Below are 27487 nucleotides of genomic sequence, written 5' to 3'. Positions count from 1 at the left end.
AGAACGATAATGCATGGTAATTTATGTCATACACAAGCATACAGTAGTGTGCCCTGCAGGTTTTTGAATTTAGTCACCAGCATCACGTGACCCTATTGCTCACATGCACACACTTTGAAAGTAGGTCCAACAAGGACTATTTATGCAATAACAGCTTTCTTTCAGCATTCTCCCTTTTTTATAGTATTAATTACCTTTAGTAGTAGAAATAATAATAATAAAAAAAGACAAACCTTCTCTTTTGAGCAACAATTTTGCGCGTTTTTTGCTTTCAAACACCTCCTGCATGGTGCAACACCTTCAGACAGACTCCATTTACTGATTTTCAGTGGATTAAGTGAAGAAATAAGATGTCACATAGAGTTCTGGATCCCAAGAGCTTCGGGCAAGTGCAGACTTAACAGTCTTCCTCACAATCTAACGCCCGCTCATTCTCACTGAGATGTTTGAGTGGTTACTAATGACACATGGGGATGCTGCAGTCTGCTGGAAGCGTGCAATAATCTCCATCTATCCATCTTCTATGCCGCTTATCCTCACTAGAACCGAGGGAAATTATGTGACCTTACGATATTACATGTAATTTATTACCCATAGAAGGTAAATTATTACTGCCTGAAAGCGTATTTTAAAACCCCACTGCACATGGTGAAGATATAGACGCATGCATACATCATGCAAAAAAAAAGAAACAACCAATAGTTTAGTTAACAGAATTACATTAAGGAACACAATATGGTTATGCTTGCACAATTCAAAATGCCCGAAAAGAAGTAATGATAAACCAGTCTTATACTGTACATATAATCCTACCCCTTCTCCATGTTGCAGCAATTACATATTATATTAGCTTACCACCACTGTTTAAATGTTTGAATCATGTAAGCAGAGGCACCCGGACCCCTGAAATACTACCCCACCTACGATTATAGAGCCACACATCACAATACATCATAATAAAGTAAAAAGAGATGCAAAATGACTCAAACGGAAGATGAAAGAAGCCATGCACAGGCAACCTGGGGAGACGAGCGCATCCTCATCCCTGTGCAGCTGCAGATATCCAAGAGCCTGGGGGCCACTTCATCATCATCTAACACCTGTCATTACCTAAGATAAAGACAGCCTGGTTCCATTCTATTCCCCAGCAGCCCATCAAGGCAGACGTAATGAAGCACTGTTATGGGGAAAAGCTCCCTTCACTTGCACTCAATCCTCTGGAATGGTCTGAAATGCCACAGGGCCGGTGGAAACTCTATTTGCACCTACAAACTAAGTTTGACGACACAGTAACAAGCAGGGAGCGTTTCAGTGTTTGGCTTTTAGTACAAGCAATGGGACGATGCAAAGATGTAAGTCCACAATAATGCCTCGATTGCTTTGGACCTCTAACGTCAGTGCAAAGTCTGGAGTTTGGAGAGAAGACTATGACTTTATAGCAGGGGCAGGGAACCTATGGCTCGGGAGCCAGATGTGGCTCTCAGGCATTTCTTAACACGTTAACATTTCTTTATTTACATTTTTTTCACTGACATTTTCAAGTAAAACACTACAGAAATCACAGTGTTAAAAATAACATTCAAAATATAAAACTTTCTTATGCATTTTAATCCATCCATTCATTCTCTACAACAATGCGGGTGGCCAGAGTCAATGCCAGCTGCCCTTCCAATATATGACAGGTCAGACACCAAAACTTCATTATTACTGGATAATGCAGTAGCCTACCAGGTTCATATAATAAAAGATGAACACCACTAGTGTGTTTTTTATATTATCCACGCAGCGGGAGGACTTCACCTGAGAGAAAATACGAGTAGCAATAAAAGGCAATTTTCTTCCTCATTAGGCAACACAAACGTTTAAATAATACAGCATTTCTATTTTCTTCTGCGGTCTTGTGGGCTGGCACAATAACTTAAAAATGCACTGCAGTATAGAATGGGTGTAGAAATGACAAAGTGAAATCCTTTATGAAATACAGAGCAATTTAGTATTACACTCGGGACTTTTCTGGGAAAAAAAATGTCATTGTTTGCTTTCAGGCGTATAATTTGGCTGCTTTCCCAGTAAACTGTATGTTTTACTTGAACGCTTTCCATGAGATTCCATAACTGTCCGCACATCAGCATTGGCTGCCTCAAGCAAAATAATCTTACGCGCTCAGTGCAGAGTAGGTGCTCATTGGAAATCAACTGCACCACTCCACACCACAGGAAGACAATATTTGACAGTAATTTCACTTTTTTCCCCCGCCATTTATTTTAACAATAGATGCGTTTTTTTAGTCAGTGTCCTAATTGTGTCCAAATTGTCAATATTTTGTGTGAGCACAATTTTCTAACACTGCCTTAATCATCTTGGGCACGGAATTCACCAGAGCTTCTGCACAGGTTGTTTCTGTAATCCTCTTCTATTTCTCCGTGATGGCATCACAGAATGCAACAATATGCTAGCATGCTTTCTATTGTATGTTTTTAAAAAGCCAGCGGGAGCAAAACTGAGTTTGGTTGTACTTTATTGAAGTATTTAACAATGTACTCACGTTATTTTTGATCAATCCTCATCCACAAATCCATCAAAGTCCTCATCTTTTGTATCTCAAATGAACAGTGGGGCAAGTTCTCCATCAAACACGCCAGGTTCCCTCCTAGAGTCAGTCTTGTTGCCATGCGGCGCCTCAGAAATGATTCCAGCCAAAGCTCAAACAACAGTGCATCAGAAACGTTCTCCCAAGCATCCACAATCCATTCACACAATTGTGGCGTAACTAGCCCGGCGCTGCCTCCCAGTCTTAGTGAAGCTGTGTTCGCCATCTGTCATCCATCGCTCCCACGCCGCTCGCAACTTCACTTTAAACGCCGTGTTTACACCGATGTCCAGCGGTTGGAGTTCCTTCGTCAAGCTTCCAGGAATGATGGCAAGCTCCGAGTTCATTTGCTGCACTTGCTTTTTCACAGCGGCTGTGAGATGGCCGCGTCAGATACACGGTGACGGTGACGTGTGGGGAAAAAAACATCCGGTCTCTTTCCGTACACCTCACTCAGCCATTCAGCCATTTTCTCCTCGTCTTTCCAGCCCCTTTGATTGGTCCGGCTGGAAACTTTTCTTTAGGTAACATCTTGTGGCTGTGCTACCACAGGTGGCAATTTCTGTCCATTACCTTGGTAAAAAAGCACAACAGTAAAAGCCGACTTCTCGTGTCCCGTTGTGTGTATCGCTACCGTGCTGGAGGACCACATCATTCATTCGTGCCATCTGATCCATCTCGTCAATGAAGTTTTTAATTTGCTCCTTGATATTCTCCTTTGCTTCTTTCTCTTCCTCAAGGGTGGTGCGAAAGTCAGCATTATCCTTCAATAATGCCTTGATTTCATCCTGTAGAATGTTGATATCATTGCATAATGCTGTATTTTCTTCCCTGGGGTCTTTAGCGTCCTTAAGATCAGCGCTTAGCGTCCTTAAGAATTAAGGACGGAATTAATTTTGGAATTAAATCAAAAACCAAAAAAAATGAAATAGGTTGTTTATCACCTGATCAAAAGTTTAAGACCACAGGCTATAAAAGCCAAAATCGGATTGTCGAGCTGCATAAGCAAGGCCTCTCGCAGCGTGCCATTGCTGCTGAGGTTGGACACAGTAAATCTGTCATTCTAAATTTTTGTGAAGATCCTGAGCATTATGGAACAAAAATGTCAAGTGGTAGATCCAAAAATATCACACCTGCACTTAGCCGCAGGATCTAATTGGCTGTTCATCAAGACACAGGGCAGTCTTCGACCCACATTAAGGCTCTTACTGGTGCAGACGCAGCGCAATAACCATCAGATGACATCTGCGGGAAAAGGGTTTAAAAAAACAAAAAACAAATTCAAAGACCTCGTCTCCTTCAACGCCACAAAACTGCCCGTTTAGACTTTGCCAGGGAGCATCAAACATGGGACATTGAAAGGTGGAAAAAAGTTTTATTCTCTGATGAGAAAAAATGTAACCTTGACAGTCCAAATGGCTTCCGACGTTACTGGCATGACAAGGAGGTCCCACCTGAGATGTTTTTTACCCGGCACAGTAGAGAGGGGTCCATCTTGATCCAAGGTGCTTTTTCATTCAGTGGAACACTGGAGCTTCAGGTGGTGCAGGGTCGTCAAACGGCGGCTGCTTACGTGCAGATGTTGCAGTGGGCATCCCTCATGACTGAGGGTCGTCATCTGTGTGGAACAGCTGGGTTTTTCAACAGGACAACGCTGCAGTTCACAATGCTCGCTTGACCAAGGACTTCTTCAGGGAGAATAACATCACTCTTTTGGACCATCCTGCACGTTCCCCTCATTTAAATCCCATAGACAACATTTGGGGATGGATGGCAAGGGAAGTTTATAAAAATGGCCATCAGTTCCAGACAGTTGATGCCCTTAGTGAAGCCATCTTGTTCCCATTAGCCTCCTGGAAACACTCCCATCAAGCATGCCCGAACCAATTTTTGAAGTGATGAACAAGAACGGTGGAGCTACTCATTACTGAGTCCTACTGAGAACATTTTTTGTTCTGGTTTGGAGAGTTTTTGTCATTTTTTCAGCGATGGTCTTAAACTTTTGATCAGCTGATAAACAGCCTATTTCACATTGTTGTTTTCAATAAATTACTTTTTCAAAATGCTTTTTGTCTCACTCCCCTTTCTTGCTTTTGCATATTGTAGCTCTACTTAAAACCTCAGTAAGATTCAAATGTGCAAAATGCAAATTCTAGCAATTTTTCAACTGGTCTTAAGATTTTGATCAGGAGTGTATATATATTTTGCCCAGGCAAAGACCTGCGACCCACTGAAAACGGCTCAATTGAGAATTCCCTAGTCCACACTGCCATACCTTGCCAAAATTCTTCCTAATAGTTTGCGTCACAAAACAGATTTGTTTCAACAAATCTGACAGTCGTTGTGTCACAGACCTGTGTCGCTTCATCCATCACACTAACAGGGCTCATCCCCTCTGATGGGAGAAAATCGCCAGCAATTTTCACAGACCACCACCAAACTCCTGTTAAGGTTCTGTCAAAGCAACCTCATGTAGCTTTGCCAGCCTCTTTGCCAATCAATACATGTTATTATGCATCGGATGTTTCTTTTGTTCAATACAAAGAGCAATGCATGGTGTCTGTCAGAGGGCTTCAGGTCCCACTGAGACAAACAGTTGAAAATTAAGTGCACTTACCATTTCATGGTGGCAGAGCACAAGCTGAACCAGCATTTTGCCTTTTATATTTAATTGCTCTATTATCAACCTGCATTTCTGAATGGCCCCAAGGTCCTCCATGTTGTTAAGTGACTCTTCTGCAGAATCAAACAGGTGCCTTTTACGACACTTTCAGGTGGCAAAATTACAAACACAGCAACTGCACAACAATACTTCATTAACTTATCATCAAAAATCACGAGCGATACATGACCACTATGGTATGAAATCTCTTTTGTATTTGTACCCGTTTTACTGTATATTAAACCAATCATGCATCACCACTGCTGTGCATACAAAAGTTATTAAATCTAAATGAATTAATATAGAAATTCATTTAAACACACATCACATTGCTATTTCCCATTAATTCACTGTCATTGCACATTAATATTTAAATGACTGACTACATTCCAGAATGCAAGCCACACCTGTATGATGTGGAATTGGTAAAAATATAATTCTGTTTGATGATGTTCACTTACTGTATCTCGGTGCATTATTATTATTATTATTTTATTGAGGTTTAAATAAGAGTAATAGTAGTAAATATGTGTTATTGTGAGAGGTTTTGACATTTCCATTAAGGGAACACTTTTCCCAGTAAATGAATGAATGCAGGATGCTGATTATCTACGTCATGTACACGTGTATATAAATGTGGTAGAAATGAGGCGAGAAGCATATATTGCATGCATATGTTGTAATTAAAATCACAAGGTAAGTGTATGCAGCGACAAGTGTATTTTTTTTTTTCTCTAGTAAATGGACTGGTCTTTGACATGAAATTATGCTTTTACTGCAGCATTTCCTGGTAAACATTGGTTCTCCTCCTACACACTCTGCAAGTGCCTAATTTGCATTATGCACACACAAAATATGAAAATGTAGCTGCGGTACTGATTGAAATAGCCATGTCAATGAGCAACGATGAGGTGGATTAATGCAATTAAAACGAACGTTCTTATTAACAAAGACCTGCACACTCTTCACAGGATGCAAGCAGAAGACGAAGAAGAAGAAGAAAGAAACCCAATAATAATAAAATTTTGAAAACAAATAAAATATGTAATGAAACAGGGATGTATTACTATTTATTATTTTGTTATTACATATTCCAGGGATACTGTATATTTGATTAAACTAACAGCCTCAAATTACACAGCTGGAGACTTGGGCATGGGCAGGTGGGAAAAAAAAACAACTATTGTTTGGGTGACTTTCAAATACAACAATTGTGATATATTTCATGTGCCAGTAACATCCTTACGACTTGCTCTCACCTGGGATGTTGTGAATAGTGATGGCGAGGATGAGTAGGAGGATGCGTCTCCAGCTGCTTCCTGAACGTCCAGCCATTTCTGGATGTTTACTCTCTGTTTGTTGAACATCTGAGCTATCCCAATGAGATACTCTCTTCCTGGGAAGCTGAAGACCCTCCTCTGTTTTAACCACAAAAACAGAAAAAGGATTTTAACAATATGACTCTGGCATTTTTACTGATTGGAGAGAAAAGAGAAAATCAGCTGAAAATAGGGAAGAACAACCACAGTAACAAAAGATGCTAAATTAATGTCCCAAAAAGGATGATAGAGTCGAAGGGTCTGTTACTGTACATCAACAAAATACCCAAATATTTTTTAACACTTCCCAAAAATAATGGTAACAATGGTAAATACATTCATTTTTCCTGCTGTTGTGCAGATGACAGAAACAACAGGGGGAAAGGACTAGCAATGCCCAAGAAAACCCCTACGAAGGGATAGTCCCCTCAACATCGGTGCTGAAACTAGTGCATGACAATATGGCTGGAGTGTCTCTGCAGTCCCTGATGACAAAGGTATTTAGTTATTTACTGTCTGGCTGTTTCCCTTGACCTGAATCCAATCTGCAACCTGTGGGGCATCATGCCAGAGAAGAACAGAGGAAGGGCTGACATCATCGCAGCGCGCCAATTAATGTGTTCCTCAGAACAATGCGTTATGAGAAAACATGAAAAAGAGCTGTTTTTTTCATTTTAAACTCGTATTGGTACATATATATTTCTGAAGTATACCTTGTGAGTGTTAAGTTGTTGTGTGATGAGTTTAGTGTACTTTGGAAGATGACAACATGAGTCAGACTGTTATATTGTTATACTGTTATACAGTATATATATATCCATCCATTTTCTATACCGCTTCATCCTCATTAGGGTCGCGGGGGCACGCTGGAGCCTATCCCAGCTGACTTCGGGCGACAGGCGGGGTACACCCTGGACTGGTCGCCAGCCAATCACAGGGCACATATAGACAAACAACCACTCACACTCACATTCATACCTATGGACAATTTAGAGTCGCCAATTAACCTCATTGGGAGGAAACCGGAGTACCCAGAGAAAACCCACGCACACACACGGGGAGAACAAAATGATGCCACATAATTTGATAGAAATGAAAATGATCACCCTATAGAGGGGGGAAATCAAAGACACCCCAAAAATGAAAGTGAAAAAATGATGCAGCACACTGGTCCATTTGGCTAAAATGTCATTGTAGCAACTCAAAATGATTCTCAGTAGTTTGTGTGGCCCCCACGTGCTTGTACGCATGCCTGACAACGTCGGGGCATGCTCCTAATGAGACTACGGATGGTGTCCTGGGGGATCTCCTCCTGGATCTGGACCAGGGCATCACTGCGGTACTTGGACGCATGGAGGAGATTCCAGGAGACAGGTAGTTACTCCAGGAGAGCTGGACGGGGTCGTAGAAGGTCCTTCAATCCTCAGCAGGATCGGTATCGGCTCCTTTGTGCAAGGAGGAACAGGATGAGCACTGCCAGAGCCCTACAAAATGACCTCCAGCAGGCCACTGGTGTGAATGTTTCTGACCAAACAATCAGAAACAGGCTCCATGAGGGTGGCCTGAGGGCCCAACGTCCTGTAGTGGGCCCTGTGCTCACTGCCCAGCACCGTAGAGCTCGATTGGCATTTGCCATAGACCACCAGAATTGGCAACTCCACCACTGGTGCCCTGTGCTCTTCCCTGATGAGAGCAAGTTCAACCTGAGCACATGCGACAGACGTGAAAGGGTCTGGAGATGCCGTGGAGAACGTTATGCTGCCTGCAACATCATTCAGCATGACCGGTTTGGTGGTGGGTCAGTGATGGTGTGGGGAGGCATATCCCTGGAAGGACGCACAGACCTCTACAGGTTAGATAATGGCACCCTGACTGCTATTAGGCACTGGGAAGAAATCCTTGGACCCATTGTCAGAACCTACGCTGGTGCAGTGGGACCTGGTTTCCTCCTGGTCCATGACAATGCCAATGCCCCTATTGGTTGATAAACTCGTTGTGAGTGCACTGATAGCTCGTGATTGGCTCCGACCAAAGAAAGAGCTACAGTTCCCTCACCGACTCACGAGCGGCACAGTATTTAAACAATTAGTAGTAGTTCTGAAGTAAAGGAGATGTCACGAGACTTAGCCATAAATTAGCCACACCGCTGTATAAGCCGCAGGGTTTAAAGTTTAAGAAAAAAGCAGCGGCTTATACACTGAAATTTACGGCATACAGCATAAGTGGCGAAATAGAGAAATAGTTCCAAATATGTCCAATTCAATTGTTAATTGGATGGACATTCAGTACAATTTCTTCAGCCGGGTTCAATTTTCCTCCCCTTTGCCAAGGCTATCTGCAGATGTGTCTTGACCCCTCAACACAGCTCAGTGCATTTCAATTGTGCAACATAAGAAGCTGTCAATTTGAATTATTTGGTGTGCAAAGGTCAAATGATCTGGACAATTGCTCAAGGTGTTCAATTACACAGAGGGCATTGCCAAAGGCCAACATCCCTTAATTCATTTTGCTGCGACAGAACATGGAGAACCCAACCTTTGAGGTATGTTTGTGGATGCGACCTCCCATTAAGACACTCCAAGAAAAAAACAAAAACAAACCACAAGCACACATCGATATAAATAAATAACGTACAGAAGTGTTCAGATGGTTGCCATGGATATGGCATGGCTGAGTGGTATAGATGCTCTCAGGCAATGTGACGACTGCTGGTTTGACTCTCAGTTCTCCCTATGACAAACCAAGTATATACAAAATATATACAACCCCAAGTTGCTCCTGATAGTGTTACAATTTTGTGTCTCTGAATGACTCAGAACATGAACATGGATACCAATCATTTCTGACTGTTTTGTAGTTGGAACATATTTCACATTCTGTACCCGGTCCTCTTCATGCCATCACCAAGAAACCAAGGCTCGCGATTATACTATATTATACTACTCTAGACTATAATAAAATTATAAAAGCCTCACTTAATGAAACCAAATGTTCTCATAAATTGTGTTTAAATGTGCAAACCGCAAAGAGTTGAACCTCCAAAGCAGAATAAAATTTGTTTCATGACACAGCTCTGCTTTTCAGTAACAATTTAAATTGTAATTTCAGAACAATTCCAATTACAATAATCAAGGGGAGGGAGACTGCAAAAATCAAGCCGTATTTAACTGTTCTGAGTTGCAGAGAGATGTGTGTGCTGAATGATTTGTGTGGCTAATTTACATACATAATTCCTTACAGGCACTATGAAAAATGCTCCACTGCAGCAGTATGCTGCATTTCCATGACTGTCAACTGAATTGCACATGGTTTCCAAAGACAAGAGCCTTGAACAATGATTGCTTCCATTAGCTTGTTCTTTTGCTATCCTTTTAAATGGAAAGGAAAATGAACAGTCATGCCTCACTGTTATTAATAAATAAAAAAAAAAAACTAACAAAAAACCCCCCACTTGAAATGTAAGTTTTGGTTATCCTAGCAGAAACACTTCTTTAGCGATTTGGCCACAGCTTCTCCACAAACACGTGATTTGGTATGCATTCTAAGGGCTTACTAACACAAGGTCAATCGTATCATGCCTGGGCCCACTTAACACCTAAAACACAGGATGTTTAGCAGAATAAAAGTGGGCTCAAATGCACAATGTGAGTGCAAGCCAGCGAGGGTCAGGAGGCTGAGGGGGAAATCACACAAAAGTCCAGCACATCACTGTTCTTCACAATCACTACAAATCCAGTCACTGTTATTAAGGATCAGATTAATTAATTTGATAAGAAAATACTGCCAAGCAACCCAACGTGTCATTTTATATCCAATCTATTTTTGAATGCATTTGTGGAAATGCTTCAGCTCTTTACAAAAATCATTTCTGCGAATGCTGATAGCCTTTTCCTCTATCAGCCAATAGAAGCATTGTACTATTCTAGTCCCAAGAGCAACATCAATCACTATACTCATACTACTACTAATTTCCGGACCATAGAGCACTCCGGTATTTAAACCGCAACCACTAAAATTAAAGACAAAGTAAGATTTGTACATGTATAGGTCAAACCAATCTGTAAGCCACAGGTGTCCACATCGTAACATGGGATATTTAGTACACATAAAGATTTTTTAACTTTTAATTAAATAAATGCTCCAAATAGTGCTGAACAATGCATGTAACACAGTTGTAGCCAGAGAAGTCATTCATTGCTGTCCTACTCCTTCACCTGGGAACTAACACCACCAAAGTTGTCCTCTTCAAGTGTTGGAACCAAACAGCCACACAATTCCTGCAGCACACACATCGCCGGTCACTCTCCTGCTTTCATTGTCGCTGCCATTGTCTAAATGTTACGCAGTTTAAAATAAATGATATCTTGTATTCTTTATCTTATGAACCATGCTATAATTTGAAATACACTACTTTTTAAAATTTACCCAATACACATTAGGTGTATTTGCACAAAGTATCAGTATCGGATCAGCATCGCTGATACCAGCCTGATTTTGACTCAGTATTGAATCAGAAAATAAAGTAGTGGTATCTCACATCACCAATGATATGTTATATTCTTTATCTTATGAGCTACAAATACACTACTTTTTAAAATTGACGCGACACACAAGATTTCGCAAGACCAGAACTTGACCACAAATTAGTCGTGCCACTGTAAAAGCAGCAGGGTTCAAAGCGTGAGAAAAAAATAGGGGCTTATACACCGAAAATTACGGTACTTTATTGGTCATAGCAAAGTAACCCCTTCATCCTGAGTGATTTCGTTTTATTTTATCCAGTGAGGTATATTCTAGCATATCGACGACGGTATTGACACCCGAATCTTACGCAAATGATTAATCAAGGGGTTGGCCTTCTTTCCGCAATCTGTCCTGAATTTGGTTTGGTGCTAATGTTAATAAATTACAACCTTTGACATAAACGACTATTTGACTGCAAGATGACCTTTTAGGTTACAACCTGAATAAATGAAGCATCGCTCATGTCGAAAGAAAAGGGGAAAAAAAAGACTATTGGTGCACAAAAATCAAGCAAAAATTCCAGATTTGTTTTGACAACCTGCATTCATCAGGGTTAGTCAGGCTGAGGAAGACAGTGATCAGTGACATTATCAGCAGCTGGCGAGGTCCTGGTCATTTCCATGTTGTGAATGGTGCTGTTAAAGACCCTGCCAGTCAAGGATGGGCAAAAGGCGGCGAGGTCAGACGGCACTAATACCAGATTTTAATATAAATAAAAAAGGAATTGACAGGAGATATGAAGAAGGGAAGAGCATGGAATGAGTGGGGTAAAAAATGGGCGATTTCAGTTACTGTACAGTCGTCCCTCGCTACATCACATTTCGAACATTGCGACCTCACTCTATCACGGTTTTTCAAAATGAATTAATTGGTTCATTGTGAAGTGCTTTGGGTACCTTTGAAAGCGTTATATAAAATCCAATCCATTATTATTATTATTATTATTAACGATGACTATAGGGGTGTTATTTCATGTCTAGAGGGCTCTAATAATGTTAAAAACCGTATTTCGAGGATCATAAACAGGTTTTCTATACCATAACTACCAAAATATTCCTTTTATCAATATTGAATCCTACTTTGCGGAAACTCACTCATGGTCGGGTCTGGAACCAATTAATCATGCTAAACGAGGGACAACTGTATATGCATTTCAAAATGTTTTGCACATGTAAAACTATAATTAAACTATTCAAAATTGTTATGTTAACATGTTTGGGTGTCCTGAACAGATTACAGTAAATTACAAACTATCAACAGTACCTGAACGTAACACACACACACCAAATTTAAAGAGAACGTATCAGCCGCACTTGTCTATAAGCCACAGGTGTCCACATTGTAACATGAGATATTTACACAGAAAAACACACTATAAACCTTGCAATCCTACCTCCACTTTGTGTTCCCAGCGTCACTGTTTAACTCATAGTGAGACGTGAGACACTTTTTTTCCATCGACTTCAACAGCTGCCACGGTCCAAGCAGTCCAGGCAGAAGCTGTAGCAATTCTAATCTTGATCAAACTTACTTTGATTTGTCAGATCAAAACACGATCGCTTCATAAGACTTAAAAACGTGATATGAGTGTCCACTTCACTAGTCCAATTTACTACTTCCTGAATCTGCACAAGCATCATAACTGTAGTTCTTTTAGCCATAAATTAGCCACATCATTGTTTAAGCCACGGGGCTCAAAGCATGTGAAAAAAGTAGTGGCTTATAGTCCGGAATTTACAGTAATTGGATTTGAATTATTTTGTATGGGTAAAATGTATTCGGTTAGAGCATGTTTCGGTTTGAGTCGTGACGCTAACCAAGGTTACACTGTACACTATAAAAAACAACTACAGGAATTACCAATAAACAAATACAAAGAAATCCGTTTTTGCCCGTTTGCATTATTACAATCCTCTGGGGCTTTCTAAAAAATTTTGGAATGTGCCTGTGGGAATTTTTGTGCAATCAGAGGTCACTGATGCTAAACCACAGACTTGGCTCACAATCTCAGTTCCAGTAAAGGTGTTTGATGGGTTGAGGACAGATAATAAGAAAATGCAGCCGATAATTTCGTCTCTTTGCAGTTCAATCACTGTGTGAGTTTTTCCAGACCAAAAACTTATCCACCCATTGCTTTGTGGACCTGGTTTTGTGTACTGGGGCATGGTCATGTTAGAAAAAAGGGTCTTTTCTAAATTGTTCCCACAACGTTGGAAGTGTAGAACTGTCCAAGATGTCTTGGTAAGGTGAAGAATTAAGATTCAGGAGCAACTAAGGGGTCTACTCCAGTAACAGTATGGTGAGAAATACAAGAGGAGACAAAAGAGGTGGAGATGAGCCAAAGCCTTAGAGAAAGTGACTTTCTGATCAACTGTCCCTGAGCAAAGCTGCAAAGCCATTGGCAACTATTTATTTGTCCTGAGGCATTAAAAATCCATAAATTTAGAACTGCTTTGCAAGGACAAAGCAGGCCTCCATCCATGCAAGCTGTGGTATCTCAGTCGGACATAGTCGCTGTTTGCAAAGGGTCATTTGTTCACTCTGAGCTCATGTATTCTACAGATCTTTTTTATTTCTCTTTTGTGCTTTACTTTCTCCATCTGGACATCTTAAGTAAACAATCGTATAATGGGGGTATATATTTCTTCGCTTAACCACTGCCTCAAAGACCAACACTGTCATTGTGGGATACTGAGAGAGTTTACGGTAATGTCAGTTTTCACACTAACGTTATCTTGTTTAACACATTACTGTTACTCTTAACCATTATCCGTTTTAAAGATTCTTAGTCGCAACACCATCTGCAAAGAGATCCAACACAGTCAAGAAACAAATTGTTCTGAGAAGTTGATCAAAGTTTAGAATGACGGAGCAATGACGTAATAAGAGATGCGAGAAAATACTAATATGGCAATGTATTGTTGTAATGTGACACCGGTACAATGTTTATTATTCGATTTTTGATTTTTAACATGGCCCAAATGTACAGTAAGCACATTGCATATTAACGATTAGCTGCTATTCTACTTGCTGCTAGGTTTCATAGAGGCCATTTTGTGGGAGCATTATATTACTGTGCTGTCTAAGCTGAGAATAAAAAAAAAACACTTAGCCAATATCAGCTTTAAAAATCTCAAACCCCAAACAACATGCTCAAAATTGCACAAAAAAATTATTTAACCCTCAATGTGAATTACACGTATTTTCAAATAATAATAGACTTTCAATAATAGATGGCCAATTTCAGTGGTAACTATTTGCTGACCCCCAAAGCACACATGAAGCAAGAAAGCATTGTGATAACGAGAACGCTGTGGTGTGTTAATTCAAAAATATTTGAAAAAATCTGTGGTGTGAGCGGAAACGCCAAAAAAGCCTCAAAACTATTCGAATTTAGCGAGTATCTGTCAAGAAGAGAAACCCAGGTAATCAATTACAACAAATGTCTGACCTCTCTGCTTGCCAACAAGGATTTCCCCACCAAACGTAGGGATCAAATATTTATTTCACTCAGTCAAACACAAATGAATTCATAACCTTTACATCATGTTCTCTTTTCGGATTCTGTCATTGCAAATTCTCATTTTCATAGTCTGTTTCCGTCCTGAAAGAAGAAAAAGGTGAAATACCAGACAGACTGAAGGCAAGCGTGATTATAAATAATACAAAAGGTATTCCTGAGCTAAGTTTCCAAGAGTGTTTCAGGTTTTACCCCCTGGTCTCACTTTTCATCAGACATTCATTTATTTCACCTTGATCAAACCTGCCCTCCTTCTGTCATTTCAGGCCTAAGAGGAGACAATTCTTACTCTTCTGTCTCATCTACAAACAATGAACCGGGTTGAACCACGACGGCAGGAAATTCACAGAAAAGATTGAAGTGGACTTCATGGCTGCAAGGTTGTTTGTGCAAACAAAAACCTAGCTGAAAAAAGGTTCTTTTGATATTAAATCTTAAAACGCTAGTATGGTGTCTAAATTATGTAAAAGCCAAGTGTCATTATAAGGCGGTAAACAAGTGCAATCATTACTTCGGGATGTTGTTTTTCTGATGGAGACCAATATTAAGCTTCATCTCAAATGTAATTGCATTAAAATATGCAAACTAGGGGAGCAATCAACTTTTTAGAGCATGTCAGGCTACAGATGGCAAATAGCTACGGTTCATTATAGAGAATTGTACACCTCAAACTAAATGTAATTTCTGAAGCAATTATCTGTGAATGCCAAAGTACCTAAGCCGAGCTGAAATGCTGTAGAAATTTCATGAAATGTAGAAAACACGTACAATTCCGAATTCTTGAAGTTGGTTAAGCCATTTGGAAGTGAAAAGTAAAATTTCTCCCTGTCAGTAAAAACAGAAAAAGTAAGATATTTTAAAACGTAAAAAATAGACAGGTGTCCCGAATGAGCTGAACATTTTCACGTCGGAATGGTTTGAATGGGTACAGAAATGCAAAAATAATACAAATACAAAAATCATCATTATTTCTGCAATGGAAATGTGAAAAAGGTGAACATGTTGGACATTTTAGAATTGGAAAAAAATAGATAACCCGGGTCTCCTGAGTGAGCTGAACATGTGTGCGATTATTTTTGTAATCCTATCTATGGGAATCACACCATCTCCTAGTCATTACATGTGGTTGGCTGCAGTTTTACCTTTACATTAACAAATGTAATTTTATTCACTAGCCCAAAAAGCACACACTCGATGCTGGTAAAATGAGTGCAAAAGGTACAAATCGGAATTCTTAAACATTTCAAATGGAAAAATTTAGGAAAAAAAATCAAACGGAATTTGGGAAAAAATAAATCAGATTTCATTGGGCCCGATAATCAGATCAGAAGTGAAAACGTATCAGGACACCCCACATTGTACTGAAGATTTTTTGTCACATTGTGCCACAAAATTCTGATTGAATTCCGACTTGTACAGCTGCAGTGCTTTGTTTTATAGGAGGTTCCACTGTTCATTTTAACACGGCCATTTACCTTTTTAGAAATGTCAGCTTGTGAAGAGGCCCTGCCACTTACTGCATTTCGATCTAATGTTAACTAATTAATTTGACAAGTTGTGTTAAATGAACAACTTGATTCATAACTGGCGAGTCATCATTCTTTCTCGTCATGTTGCTTTGAAAAACACATAAATCATTTAGGTGTGATCCAGTTTCCTAAAATGAGTCATCTACAAGCTTGCAGTTGTACGACTGGAATAAACAACATACTGAAGCTTTTCAGAACAAGAAGGTTAGGAAAGATTGCATTTTTAGGCAACATATACCATCTATATTCATATACCACACATTTATTACAGAAAGTTTGGAATGTTTAGCTATTCTTCTGTGATGGCTGAAAAAGCTGTGAGTTGAGAACTTTTAAATTAAGGGGAGGATGACTCCAACATGAAATAAGCTGAAACCCACCACCAATCATCTCCATTCTTTGTAAACACAGCATAAGATTCCAAAATGTAAAGGTCACACAACAGAAGGGAAAATGAAAGTGAAGAATAGGCCATGTGTTTGAGATCAATGTCCAAATTCAGACCGAAAGGGAATGATTAAAGGGGAAAAAATAAACAGAAGACTACAACAGATGAAATCAAGGCCAACTTGTATTAGAATGATGCGAAGACAAAAGTATGGAACAGGAGGAACAGCTCCTGTTCCAAAGCATGTCACATCATGCGTCAAACATGGTGCAGGCAGTGTTATGGCATGGGCATCTGTACCAGGCTCACCAGTGTTTATTGTTCATGTGAGTGCACGAAGCATGCAGTAGTATCACCCTGCCTGCCTAACTAACCTCATAACTAAAATTCATACATAAAAACTTAGATTGGGGCAATCACCCTGCAGTTAGCAGCAATCAACATGACAACAATGCCATCCTCTCACATTTACTTCTCTTCCCACTGTGTGAAATAGTGTGAATGTAACACTCAGGAGAAAATCATTTCTGACAATGTGAGCCCGAAGGCTCTCATCAGTCTCTGTGGCTGCTCCAATCTGAAGGTTGTTTACTGGAAGAATTATGAATTATGAATTCTTGTAATAACCTGCAGCAGGTTGGCAGTTAGCTTGATTTTCTAGCACAGGTGGCAACTTAGAGAAAGACCCTTGAGCGAACATCAAGCGGTTATTTGCAAAACCCCTGCCTGGACAATTAAGACCCAATACTGGCCTTTTGATAGAGGTGATAAAAAGGTAGTGTCATCGGCATTCAGAACACACCATCCAAGACACTACACTACACTCACTAGGTGTCAGTAATGTTACTGTAATGTTCGGTCAGACACAGAAGCACCAGACTTGATAGCCAGGACAAGCTTTTATTGCCGTTTCGAATGATCTCACAACAGGCAAAATAATCACTAATAAAAATCTCTGATTAAAAACACGGGCTACTGTTGGAGCTGTAACACACGACAGGATAAAACTCAACTCTGAACTAGGGTTGAGCGATAATTTTTATGTACTGGTATACCGTGTGATAAGAAAATGATTTATACCGATATCTGTTGTTCAGACATCAAGCAACTCAACAATATATTAGCCTCACGGTCCACTACATAACCAGCCACTGGACTTTGACGTGGTCCTCACGCCAGACGAGTTTTTTCTCCGGAGGAACACACTGGTGAACACATCGCAAGAGAAGAAACAAGTGTTTGTAACTACTGACAGTGGATCTAATGTAGTGAAAGCAGCTGCCCAGACCAACTGGAATGCCATAGGTGAGCTTACTTTTAATTTAATTATTTTTAATTATATGGGTTAAGGTTTGTAGCTTTTTATACAAGACTGCGCTGAATTTAATTATATCGTCATATCGTGATACATGCTAAGGTCCATATCGCCCAACCCTACTCTGAACCCCCGACGTCACTTCCTGTCCGTCCCGCCACTCAATTGCCCTAAAGAACACATTTATAGCAACACACACAATCGGGAGTCTTATTTATGCCTTAAATGGCTTATTCACTCTTATTATGTCTACCATATTGAGTAATACGAGAGTGAAGATGACTATAGGGGTGTTACTTCATGTCTAGAGGGCTCTAATAATGTTAAAAGCTGTATTTAGAAGGTCGTAAACAGGTTCCCTATGCTGTAACTATAAAAATATTACATTTATAAATAAGGAACCCTACTTCGCAGAAATGTACTTATCAAGGTTGGGTCTGGAGCCAATTACCCGCGATAAATGAGAGATTACTGTATTTAGCTCCCAGTTTCCTGTTAAGTCTTGGTCTGGTCATCGTACATCTTGTGTGGTGAGTCGGACATTGCCAAATTTACCAGTGTTTTGGGGTATTAAACCTTTTTTGAGCTGCTTACTACTGTTGCCTATCCTAGTTTCCCTGCATTTGGGTCCACTTCGCCATGCCACAACAAATGGAGATTCGAACCCTCGCTCTCCCGACTGTGAGGCCAATACTAAACTGCTCGTCCACCTTGCAGGAATTTGACAAATTTACTGTATTATACGTACATTGATATGCTGTTTAATGTTAGTGTTTGCTTACTTGCTTCAGATGCTCAAGTGAAAGCTGGAAATGCATCTGTGATGCAACATTCATTCAAAGGGAACTGTACCATGACCTGAGCTTAGTCTGACAATAATGAAACATCACTATTTGCTAAAGGGCAATCATTTCAAGCGTAGGTGTCATCTTATCAGGTGTCAGGTGTCACAACATAAACACAGCATAAATCTAATTAAAAGCCTTTGAATCACATTCAAAATGATCTTGCTAGTGCATACGTTAGGTTCTGTTGTGTTGCCTCTGTGTTATCTTGGTGACCCTTTTTCCTTTTTTTTGTTCCCCTCAGATTCTGTGACTTCCTAAAAGGGCTCTGCCACGTGGCGCACCTGTTGCCACTTGGCCGTTAAAGGTATTTAGCCACCTGGCTGCAGGAGGAGAACGTGGGATTGTATTGCCTTGCCTGCATGCTACTGGAAACAGTAGAGTTCCGTCAGCCTCATTTTCCTCCTACCTGGTTGTATCGCCAGTATTTTTTGATCAGCTATGAGCTACTTATGGTGTGGTTTTCTTTTTTTGCTATCCTGTCCTGCACCGTCTTTCTCAGTTTGTTGATGCTCATATTTGTTTTCCTTGGAGACATTGAATTTTCGGCACCCGAAACTGTGTGGAGTGGCTCTGCGTCCAGGATCCTTACCTGTCAAAATCCTAACTGCAGACATTTTGATATGTACATTTGGCTAGGCATTATGATCTTTGGGTACACCTGGGCACATTTTCCCTCTTCCACTTTTTCAGTGTTACTTGCAATTTTCCGAACACATACTGGAAATCCAAGTCTGTGAACTCCCTTTTAGCCCATTTAATCATCATGCCCACACTCTAAAAGCTGCTCGGTTATTTTATCAACCCAAACTCTGGGTTATGAAATGTTTAACCCCGTAATAGGTTATTTAGATGGGATTTAGGCTATGACACTGCAACTGCTGGGTTATTTCAACTACCCAGCTGCGGGGTTATGAAGTGTTTTACCCATTTTGGGTTATTTGACCCAGCTCAACTCGGTTGACCCAACATTTTTGTTATTTTTGACGTCATCATGTCGATAGATGTACCACACCACAAGTTCTCACGGGTATACACCACTAGGCTCCATAGCAGCATCAGCAGAATCCGAACTGAGTCATCCTCATGGCGAGACCAATCGACATTAAAAGGTTTGTGCACACTATATCTAATTCACATTGTGTTGCATTACCTAAAAAAGTAGTATATTATATTGTCGAGGCAAGTTGGTTTGGCTAACAGTGTATTTAGGTATTTGTCCGCCGCCATGGCAGCACACACGGACAAAGCTTTTCCGTTTGGTCTTGGCTATTTACCGAATGAATGAGCGTATGGTCATGTTTATTTTGAGTTCACCAGCTAGCTGGTTCAATAGCTTGCAGGCTCCTTTGCCAGCTAGTTAGTTTGCTAGCTAGTCAGGTACTTAATCAGCTTAAGGACAATTCCAGGCCAATTCCTACTGTGGTTTCTAAACGTAAACCAACTGCAGCGACAGTTTGCAGGCGTAATTACTTCAGTTATTACGGTTACGTGACAGCAAACGCAGTGACGTCACTCACAATGAGCCTATGACATCGTTTGTTTACTTGCCGAGTGAATGAGAACCATGGCTTGCTCAAACGTAAGAAAATTTGATAGAGAAAAGCAAACATTTAAAAGTGAATGGACGGACCAATATGTGTTAATTCTTCCACAATCCAGTGCCTAACCGCTGTGTCTCACGTGCTCAAACTAGAACGCTGGTCAAAAGCAGGAATGTGACGCATCATTATGAGACAAAACACGGATCATTCGAGGGGAAGTGTCCATGGAAGTCTGATGTGACAGCGTGGATAATAACGTGACGTGTAGCGCAGTATTAAATATCTACGAGAGTCACAACACATTCATTTACAGCACATCAACGTGCAAATGAGTCTTCACTAAGAATTGTATGGATGTTGGAGCAAAACAAAATCTTTCACTGACGGGAGCGTTGTGGAGTGCTTCTGCTGCAGGGATCTCAAAGGTAAACAAAGACAAATTGTGTGACAAATTCAGGCAAATCCCAATGTCAGATACAACAACAACAAGAAAATGTGAAATTTTATGAGGGTGTACTGTTGCAGCTTTTCTGTTAAAGAGGCACTTATTAAATTCTTATTATTTAATATGATTTTTTTCAGAGAAACCGGTGCCGCTTTATTTAACTTAAAAATAAGCCTCTTTTGTTCATTCTTTGTTTGTTCAGTCAAACTTTTTATTATTTATGAGCAATTTGGTCCTGTTTTCTTTGAAATTGGCAATTTATTTTGCAAAAATAATTGTGTTGTCGGGTGATGTGCAGGGTTTTATTACATTTGATACACATGAGCTAGTCTGTCTGATACAATTTAAGGCAAAATAAGGTTCAGGCCTTCGCTGTGAAAAAAATTGCATAAACGGACCTTACTCAATTTTTATTGAAGAGCTGTGTTTTAAAATGTGCCATATAAATTAAGTTTGACTGACTTGACTTGACCTCCGTACCACACCGCACCGACGAAAAAAAAACCAAACAAAAAAAAAAGTAAGTAGACTTTTTCATTAAACAATAATTCTACTGTACTAGATATTCGGTCCTTATTCACTCATATGTTCACACTTGCTCTTTTACATTTTCTCTTTGCTCACAACCATGGTGGAGGAGCTCCATGAGGCCAAGGTACCCAGAGCATCCCCGTACGTCCTAACACTGATGGAAATGACCAAGCATCTCAGGCCTTAGTCATGAAATTTCAGAGGGGAGTCCAAACTGGTCAAGTCTTTTTTTTTTTCTCCATATTTTTCCATAGTAGAATGCTTGCTTGCAAGTGAATCACGTGACTTTAAGGACAGTTGCCAATTGTTTTCCACCCAAAGTATATATTGTTACTTTATAATAATATATTTATCTAAGATTCCAGTATTGTTTAAATGCATGTTTATTGCATAATATATGCTTTGCATGACAAAATCTTGCATGTAATTTTGTTCAAGTTTTGTAACTGAGCAGTTTCATAAATATATGTAAATATTGCATTTAAAAAAAAAAAGTACTGTAATGTGTTACAATTAATTTTGACCTGGTTGTTTAAAACTCGGTTATTTTAACCACTGGTTAACCCCTAACAACCGGTTAAATTCTTAACCAGCTGTTAGCAAACAGACAGTTAAATGTGCGTTGTTCAAAACATGGTTAGTCACGACGTTAGTTAACCGCGTGGTTGACGTCAGTGGTCAGCGCCAATATATCCCACAATTGCTCATTTTGATGGCTTCCGGTTTAGCAAAAACATGGATAGCTAATGGTGTCTACTTAACACTGGTTAAGTAGACTAAGTTAAGATAAAAAAACAAGTTTTGAACAACTCGGCCCTGGTATATTTGTTAATTCGATCCAGCATTGGTAGCGTATATAACCAGTATAGTATGTAGTTGAAACAACCCAACATTGTAATTATTTTGACCCAGCATTTGGATAGAATATTTTAACTCATCTGCGGAGTTAATTGCCCCAGGGGTGGGGTTATAATGGGGTAATTTTTAACACAGCCTTTTTTAGTGTGCATTATTGGTTTCATTTCTATTTCAATCAGTGTAATTGTGATGGTGCCATGTTCTTTTTAATATTTTGCTATTTACGTGTGTACATTGTCTGCCAAAGCTGATTTTGTGCTTGATTTAAACAAGCAATAGGAAATAAATATTTGGATAGTACACTGCCATTAGATAGCAATATTCCATGTCTTTCTGCCTTTTCATAAAAATAAGCGCTGTGATGTGATGTGACTTGGCATCGTGTGTGCGTTGTGTATGGGACGTTTGCACGATGAGAGCCAAATCCCCACAGTTAATTAACATGGTTAGAGTAATAGAGGATGAGATAGCGACATATACAAACAAAAAGATCAGAAAAAGGTCAAATATTAGGAAGAAAAGAAGCCATCAAAGAAGCTGAGTGTTTTCACTTGTAAGCAAACAAGTTGCTTACAAAATGATGCAATATTCTTAAGCTCTTTCTTTTGTGGGTATATGAAGGATGGCTTGCCTGAGAGAGGTCCAGCTCTACCTATCTTGATGGCTTGGGATTCAGACAATGGATAAAACTGATCCTCTGCTTTCTCCTTGACTAGCTTGGATTCCGAAGCAAGGGCCAAGGCAATGTGGGGGTCGGCACATACACCCTGTTGGGAAAAAACAAAAACAAAAACATTCAAGGTCAAAAGCAGTTATATTTTTGTTTGAATGAATGTGAGCAGCACAACTCAAAGACTGAGAAGATGGTGCGAACACTGCCACCACACAAAAGGTATTTGACCTTGGTGTCTGGGTCTGCATGCGCTCTGCTGATGTCATTCTATTTTGTTATTGAATCACACGTCTTGTGAATACCATTTTTTGTACAATACAATCTGTAGACCTCACTTTCAGACCAAGCAAACAAAAGCAGACAAGTAACTCACTGGTAATCAAACTGAACTCTATAATGTACTACAAGTATACAGTACTGTATATAATGTACTATATTGACGTGGGAATGTAACAAACAAAGCCCATCCTTGGTCATGGGATACTAAAGTAAGCAGGACAAATGCGGATGAAGTAAAAGATTTTTGTTGAAATACTGTATTTAATGTGTGCCGCAAATTAGTCTCTGTAGAATTGTTTCATTTGTTGCTCTTTGATCATAACCTCTGCAAGTAGCAATTGGGGCATATTGTATACTGATTGAATGCTATAGCTTCCAATGGCACACAAAAGGCAGGAAAAATAGTACATATGTTTTCTCGGGCATTAAGTAATGAGTGTATGTGTCCTTCCAAACATGCAAACAAGGATTTTAGTAACTCCGTGGTGTCCATGAAAAGACTGCATTATTTTTAATTTCTTCAGGCTGTTGCATTGGAAAGGACCCTGTTAATATCAATCATTCAAAACAAGTATTGTGTGTAAAGGTCTTTAATTGGTAACCAACTCCTGCTGTATGATCTCAACCATGTATCCTATTTATGTGGTAATTGTCACTTGACGCGAGTGGCTCTCTGGATACAGGAAGGTGGGTGCTTTGTCTGTGTGTGTGAAGAATATAAACGGGATGAATCATGCCACATCTCTCAGGGATGATAAGCACTTGTGTTAGCCTTCGCTGGTGACCCATAACACAATCTCATCAGCAGGTCCAAACTCGCTATTAAAAGTATTCAAGCTGTGGTCTAACTCTGTTGCTCAGACAAAGTCAACTCTTTGTATCTCCTTCTGTCCTCTTTTAATTGGGACTTTGGAAAAATGAACAAAAAGGCATAATGTAATGGCAAAAAAGTTGAAATGCTGACACAAATAATAATAATAATAATATTTAGGGATGTCCGATAATATCGGCCCTGTTTTGGCATAAAAATGTGATATCGGATTTTTTCCCGATCATGAAAACCAATTTTTAAAATATGCTAAACAGATGGGCATTTTAATGTTCACATGGCCAGGATGACACCACACTTTGTTCACATTCAGTGCAAGCCCACCTCCTGCTCTCTCCACAGGTTCTGTCCGCTCTGACTGCCCTGAAGTCAGCTAGCTCCCCACGTTAGCATCTGGGACGCTAGCTGTTAGCCATTCAAAGAAGCACAAATAAGACGCACTCCCTGAAGGTCTTGATGTTCTTGCCAGCTCGTCGAGCTTGCTCGGTAGTGAATTTACGCTTCCCATGATAATAGAAGGTACTGAAGGCTTGAATCTCCACTTCCTTGCTAGACGCTTGACTTTCCTCTTAGCCCTGGCTCTGCCGCCTCGATATCAATGGGTAGATAGTTAGAATCACACCAATGTGGGACGTCGCTCTCATGGAACGTAAAAATGTGCTTGAATAAACAAACGGAGCTGCTTGAAAGGCACTGACCCGTGGTGGCGGTGTTAATTCCATGGCCGAGATATGCTACACATATTGGTAATTGAGCGATAGAGGGAAAGAGAGAGAGAGAAAGAGAGAGATACAGAGAGAAGGAGAGATAGACAAAAGCCAATATCGGACATCCCTAATGCACCTCAATAGTGCATCCAGAGCCGCCCCTCCCTATACACAGAACACACACAGCGCGTAGGGTCCCCATTTTGCCGTGAGCACCAATCTTAGCCCGAGGCAGAAGAGGACAAAAAAGACACAAGTTGCCACAATGATTGACAGCACACAGCAGAATAAAAGAATAAGACCCCCAAGGCCTCTAAATAATATTCTGGTTCGGGCCCCCAATTTGGCCAGCGGCAGGCAGCCCTGAGTGCATTTTGCAAACAATCAGTCCAAATTATAATATGTTTAGCTACCTGTTCTAGCTCATGCGATAGTTGTTTGATGTGATTATGGTCCAGGCTCGAAGTGGGTCACGCAATTCAATTCACATCCAACTATGTGGAAACAGAAAAAGGGCTTTTTTTCAAACTGTTTCCAATATGGCAATTTCTTTCATAAATTGTACGTTTGATAATAGCACCTTTTTAAACTGGTAAGATCTCCCTTTGACATGCATTTTAATCAACGGCAACACAGAATACAGGGTTACTGGCATCACCACATCGAAATAATGTGACGGAAAGCTCACAATGATAGTTATGAGAGAAGCCCTTGGCACTGTGATGTGCACCACAGTGGCCAATCTATTCAATGAGTTGAATGGATTTATTGTATCTCCAAAAAGTGCTGAATGCTGATGTGTGCTTTATTTACCTCTGAAAAATTACAACTCACCCTGTCATTTCCTTTGCTGGTGGACAATTTAGCTACCAACAGTGGCCAAATGGTACCACCATTTTATGTGCTCACATTAAGTAAGGGTAATAATTACACACAAATATAACTTTGTATGGCAAAAGCTTTGACGACAATCATGCAAATATCTGATATGAGCAGAATAACAAATAGTGTACATTTGACACAAACGGCAATTTCAAACTATTTTTGGTTGGGTTGTGTGTGTGTGTCTGGTGGTGTGTGTGAGCTCCACAGCCAAGGCAACGGGCTTAGAGGGTGATGGTGTTTAGCCAGGTTGTGTGCAGTATTTCAGGGCTGCTGGAAGCCCTAGTCCCCGCCACACTTCGCAGGGTGCTGCTCTGAAGGTCAGGAGAACCAACCGGGGGGGGAAAGACCAGGGACACCTTGCCGGTCCCCTCAAGGGGCAGCACACCGAAGCGTGTGTGCGTGTGCTCAGGCATACGCATGTGTCAACAACGTGACGCCGTCCAATAAGTGGTGCAGACTTCCCCCCCCCCTCTTTTATATGCAACTTTTACATCTTATTTTCTTGCAACAGAGCAGACTTTGTAATGTTGGGTGTATATTTATGGAGTTTATTGACTAATTGGGCACTTACACAGTTGAAGAAGTGGTATGAAGAAATGATAAATGAGGCAATTATTTTTACATTCCCATCATCAGGTGCATTTTCAAGTTCCAACAATATTTTAACTTTGTTTTTTTTTACAGATTTTACTTGTTGCTCATTGCAAACTCAAGTGTGTGCAGACTCGGCTCCACTTGATGAGAGAGACAGGTGCAGCAGCCACCTTTCCCTGTGATTTTGTGCCTCACCGAACATTACAGTAACATTATTAACACCTGGTGGCCTATGTGGGAAAACTACATATCACTCGCACCTTTTTTTGAATGTGTCTTCTGAATGCCTTATATGTGTATTTTAGTTCATTTTGCCATTTTTATGTTTGAAAAGGGGCTGCACGGTGGTCTAGAGTGGTTAGCATGTTGGCCACACAGTCATAATCTGGAGACCTGGGTTCGATTCTCCATGGGGCGTTTCTGTGTGGAGTTTGCATGTTCTCCCCGTGTGTCCGTGTTCTGCGGGTACTCCGGTTTCCTCCCACATTCCAAAAACATGCATGTTAGGTTAATTGGCGATCTATATTGTCCATAGGTATGAATGTGAGTGTGAATGGTTGTTTGTCTATATGTGCCCTGCCATTGGCTGGCGACCAGTCCAGGGTGTACAACACCTCTCGCCCGAAGTCAGCTGGGATAGGCTCCAGCATACCCGTGACCCTAAAGAGGATAAGCGGCATAGAAAAATGGATGGATGAATGGAAGTTTGAAAAGGCTTAATTTAAGCAAAAAATATGTCTACAATTTGCTTAAATATGTTTTTTATACTAATAATATGCATGATTTATGAATATATTTTTGAAAAACTGTGATAGCGTGAAGCCACAAAATTCAAAACGCAAAGTGGTACGGGACAACTGTATTTGGATAAGGTACATTGTGGCTCAAATACTCTGAAAGTTTTTGTCGCTTTTGGTTCGTTATCTATAATGCTTCCAAATAAGTCTTGGAAACGATATCTCAATTTAAACAGTTTAATGTACCAGAAAGAATGACACACAGATGAGGACTCATCTTCCACACAAGTGCAGGAGCAAGTCGGAGTAGTAGTTTCTCATGTCCTCATGTCTCCTTAAATCCTCCTTACTCCTAAAAAATTCCAGGCTCATTAAACCTGAAAATTGAATTCTGTGCTTCATGGGGTACCTTAAAGTATCTTGGAGACAAAGTAGTATGTGCCCAGACAGTCAAGGTGAATGACTTCCTCATGCAGTTGATTGCTTGAATGAGTCAGCATGTGTCTCTGGATAAATCTAAGACAAAATGAGGACGTAAGCCAGCAAACAGTAAATCTGATTGCGTTCAGATCTCAACCTTGAACAGTATTGAGCATCTGCATCTATCTGCATCTACTGTTTAAACATCAGAGGTGTTGATGCCCACTTGGGTAATCATACCTGCGTTATAACTGTTTTTTAGCAACTGCCGTGACCTTTATTTGCTATGTTGA

General features: G+C 40.2%; 1 protein-coding gene across 5 annotated transcripts in view; it reads right to left on the bottom strand.

Annotated features, from left to right (window-relative positions):
- The window catches only part of LOC129177443 (zinc transporter ZIP11-like), a 97484-nt gene that overhangs the window by 9415 nt on the left and 60582 nt on the right, over positions 1-27487 (bottom strand). For 4 of the 5 annotated variants that reach the window (XM_054768581.1, XM_054768580.1, XM_054768584.1 and 1 more), the window contains 2 exons: positions 22702-22837; positions 6512-6670 (listed from right to left, as the gene is read on the bottom strand). In XM_054768581.1, the coding sequence (XP_054624556.1) occupies positions 6512-6670; positions 22702-22837 (295 nt within the window). The remainder of the gene's footprint in view (positions 1-6511; positions 6671-22701; positions 22838-27487) is intronic. The other variant, XM_054768582.1, reaches the window with a different exon arrangement.

This window comes from Dunckerocampus dactyliophorus, chromosome 2 (genome assembly GCF_027744805.1).
Source record: "Dunckerocampus dactyliophorus isolate RoL2022-P2 chromosome 2, RoL_Ddac_1.1, whole genome shotgun sequence".
Lineage (NCBI taxonomy): Eukaryota > Metazoa > Chordata > Actinopteri > Syngnathiformes > Syngnathidae > Dunckerocampus > Dunckerocampus dactyliophorus.
The sequence above is the reverse complement of the archived record's forward strand: the minus strand, read 5'-3'. Positions and strand labels throughout refer to the sequence as shown.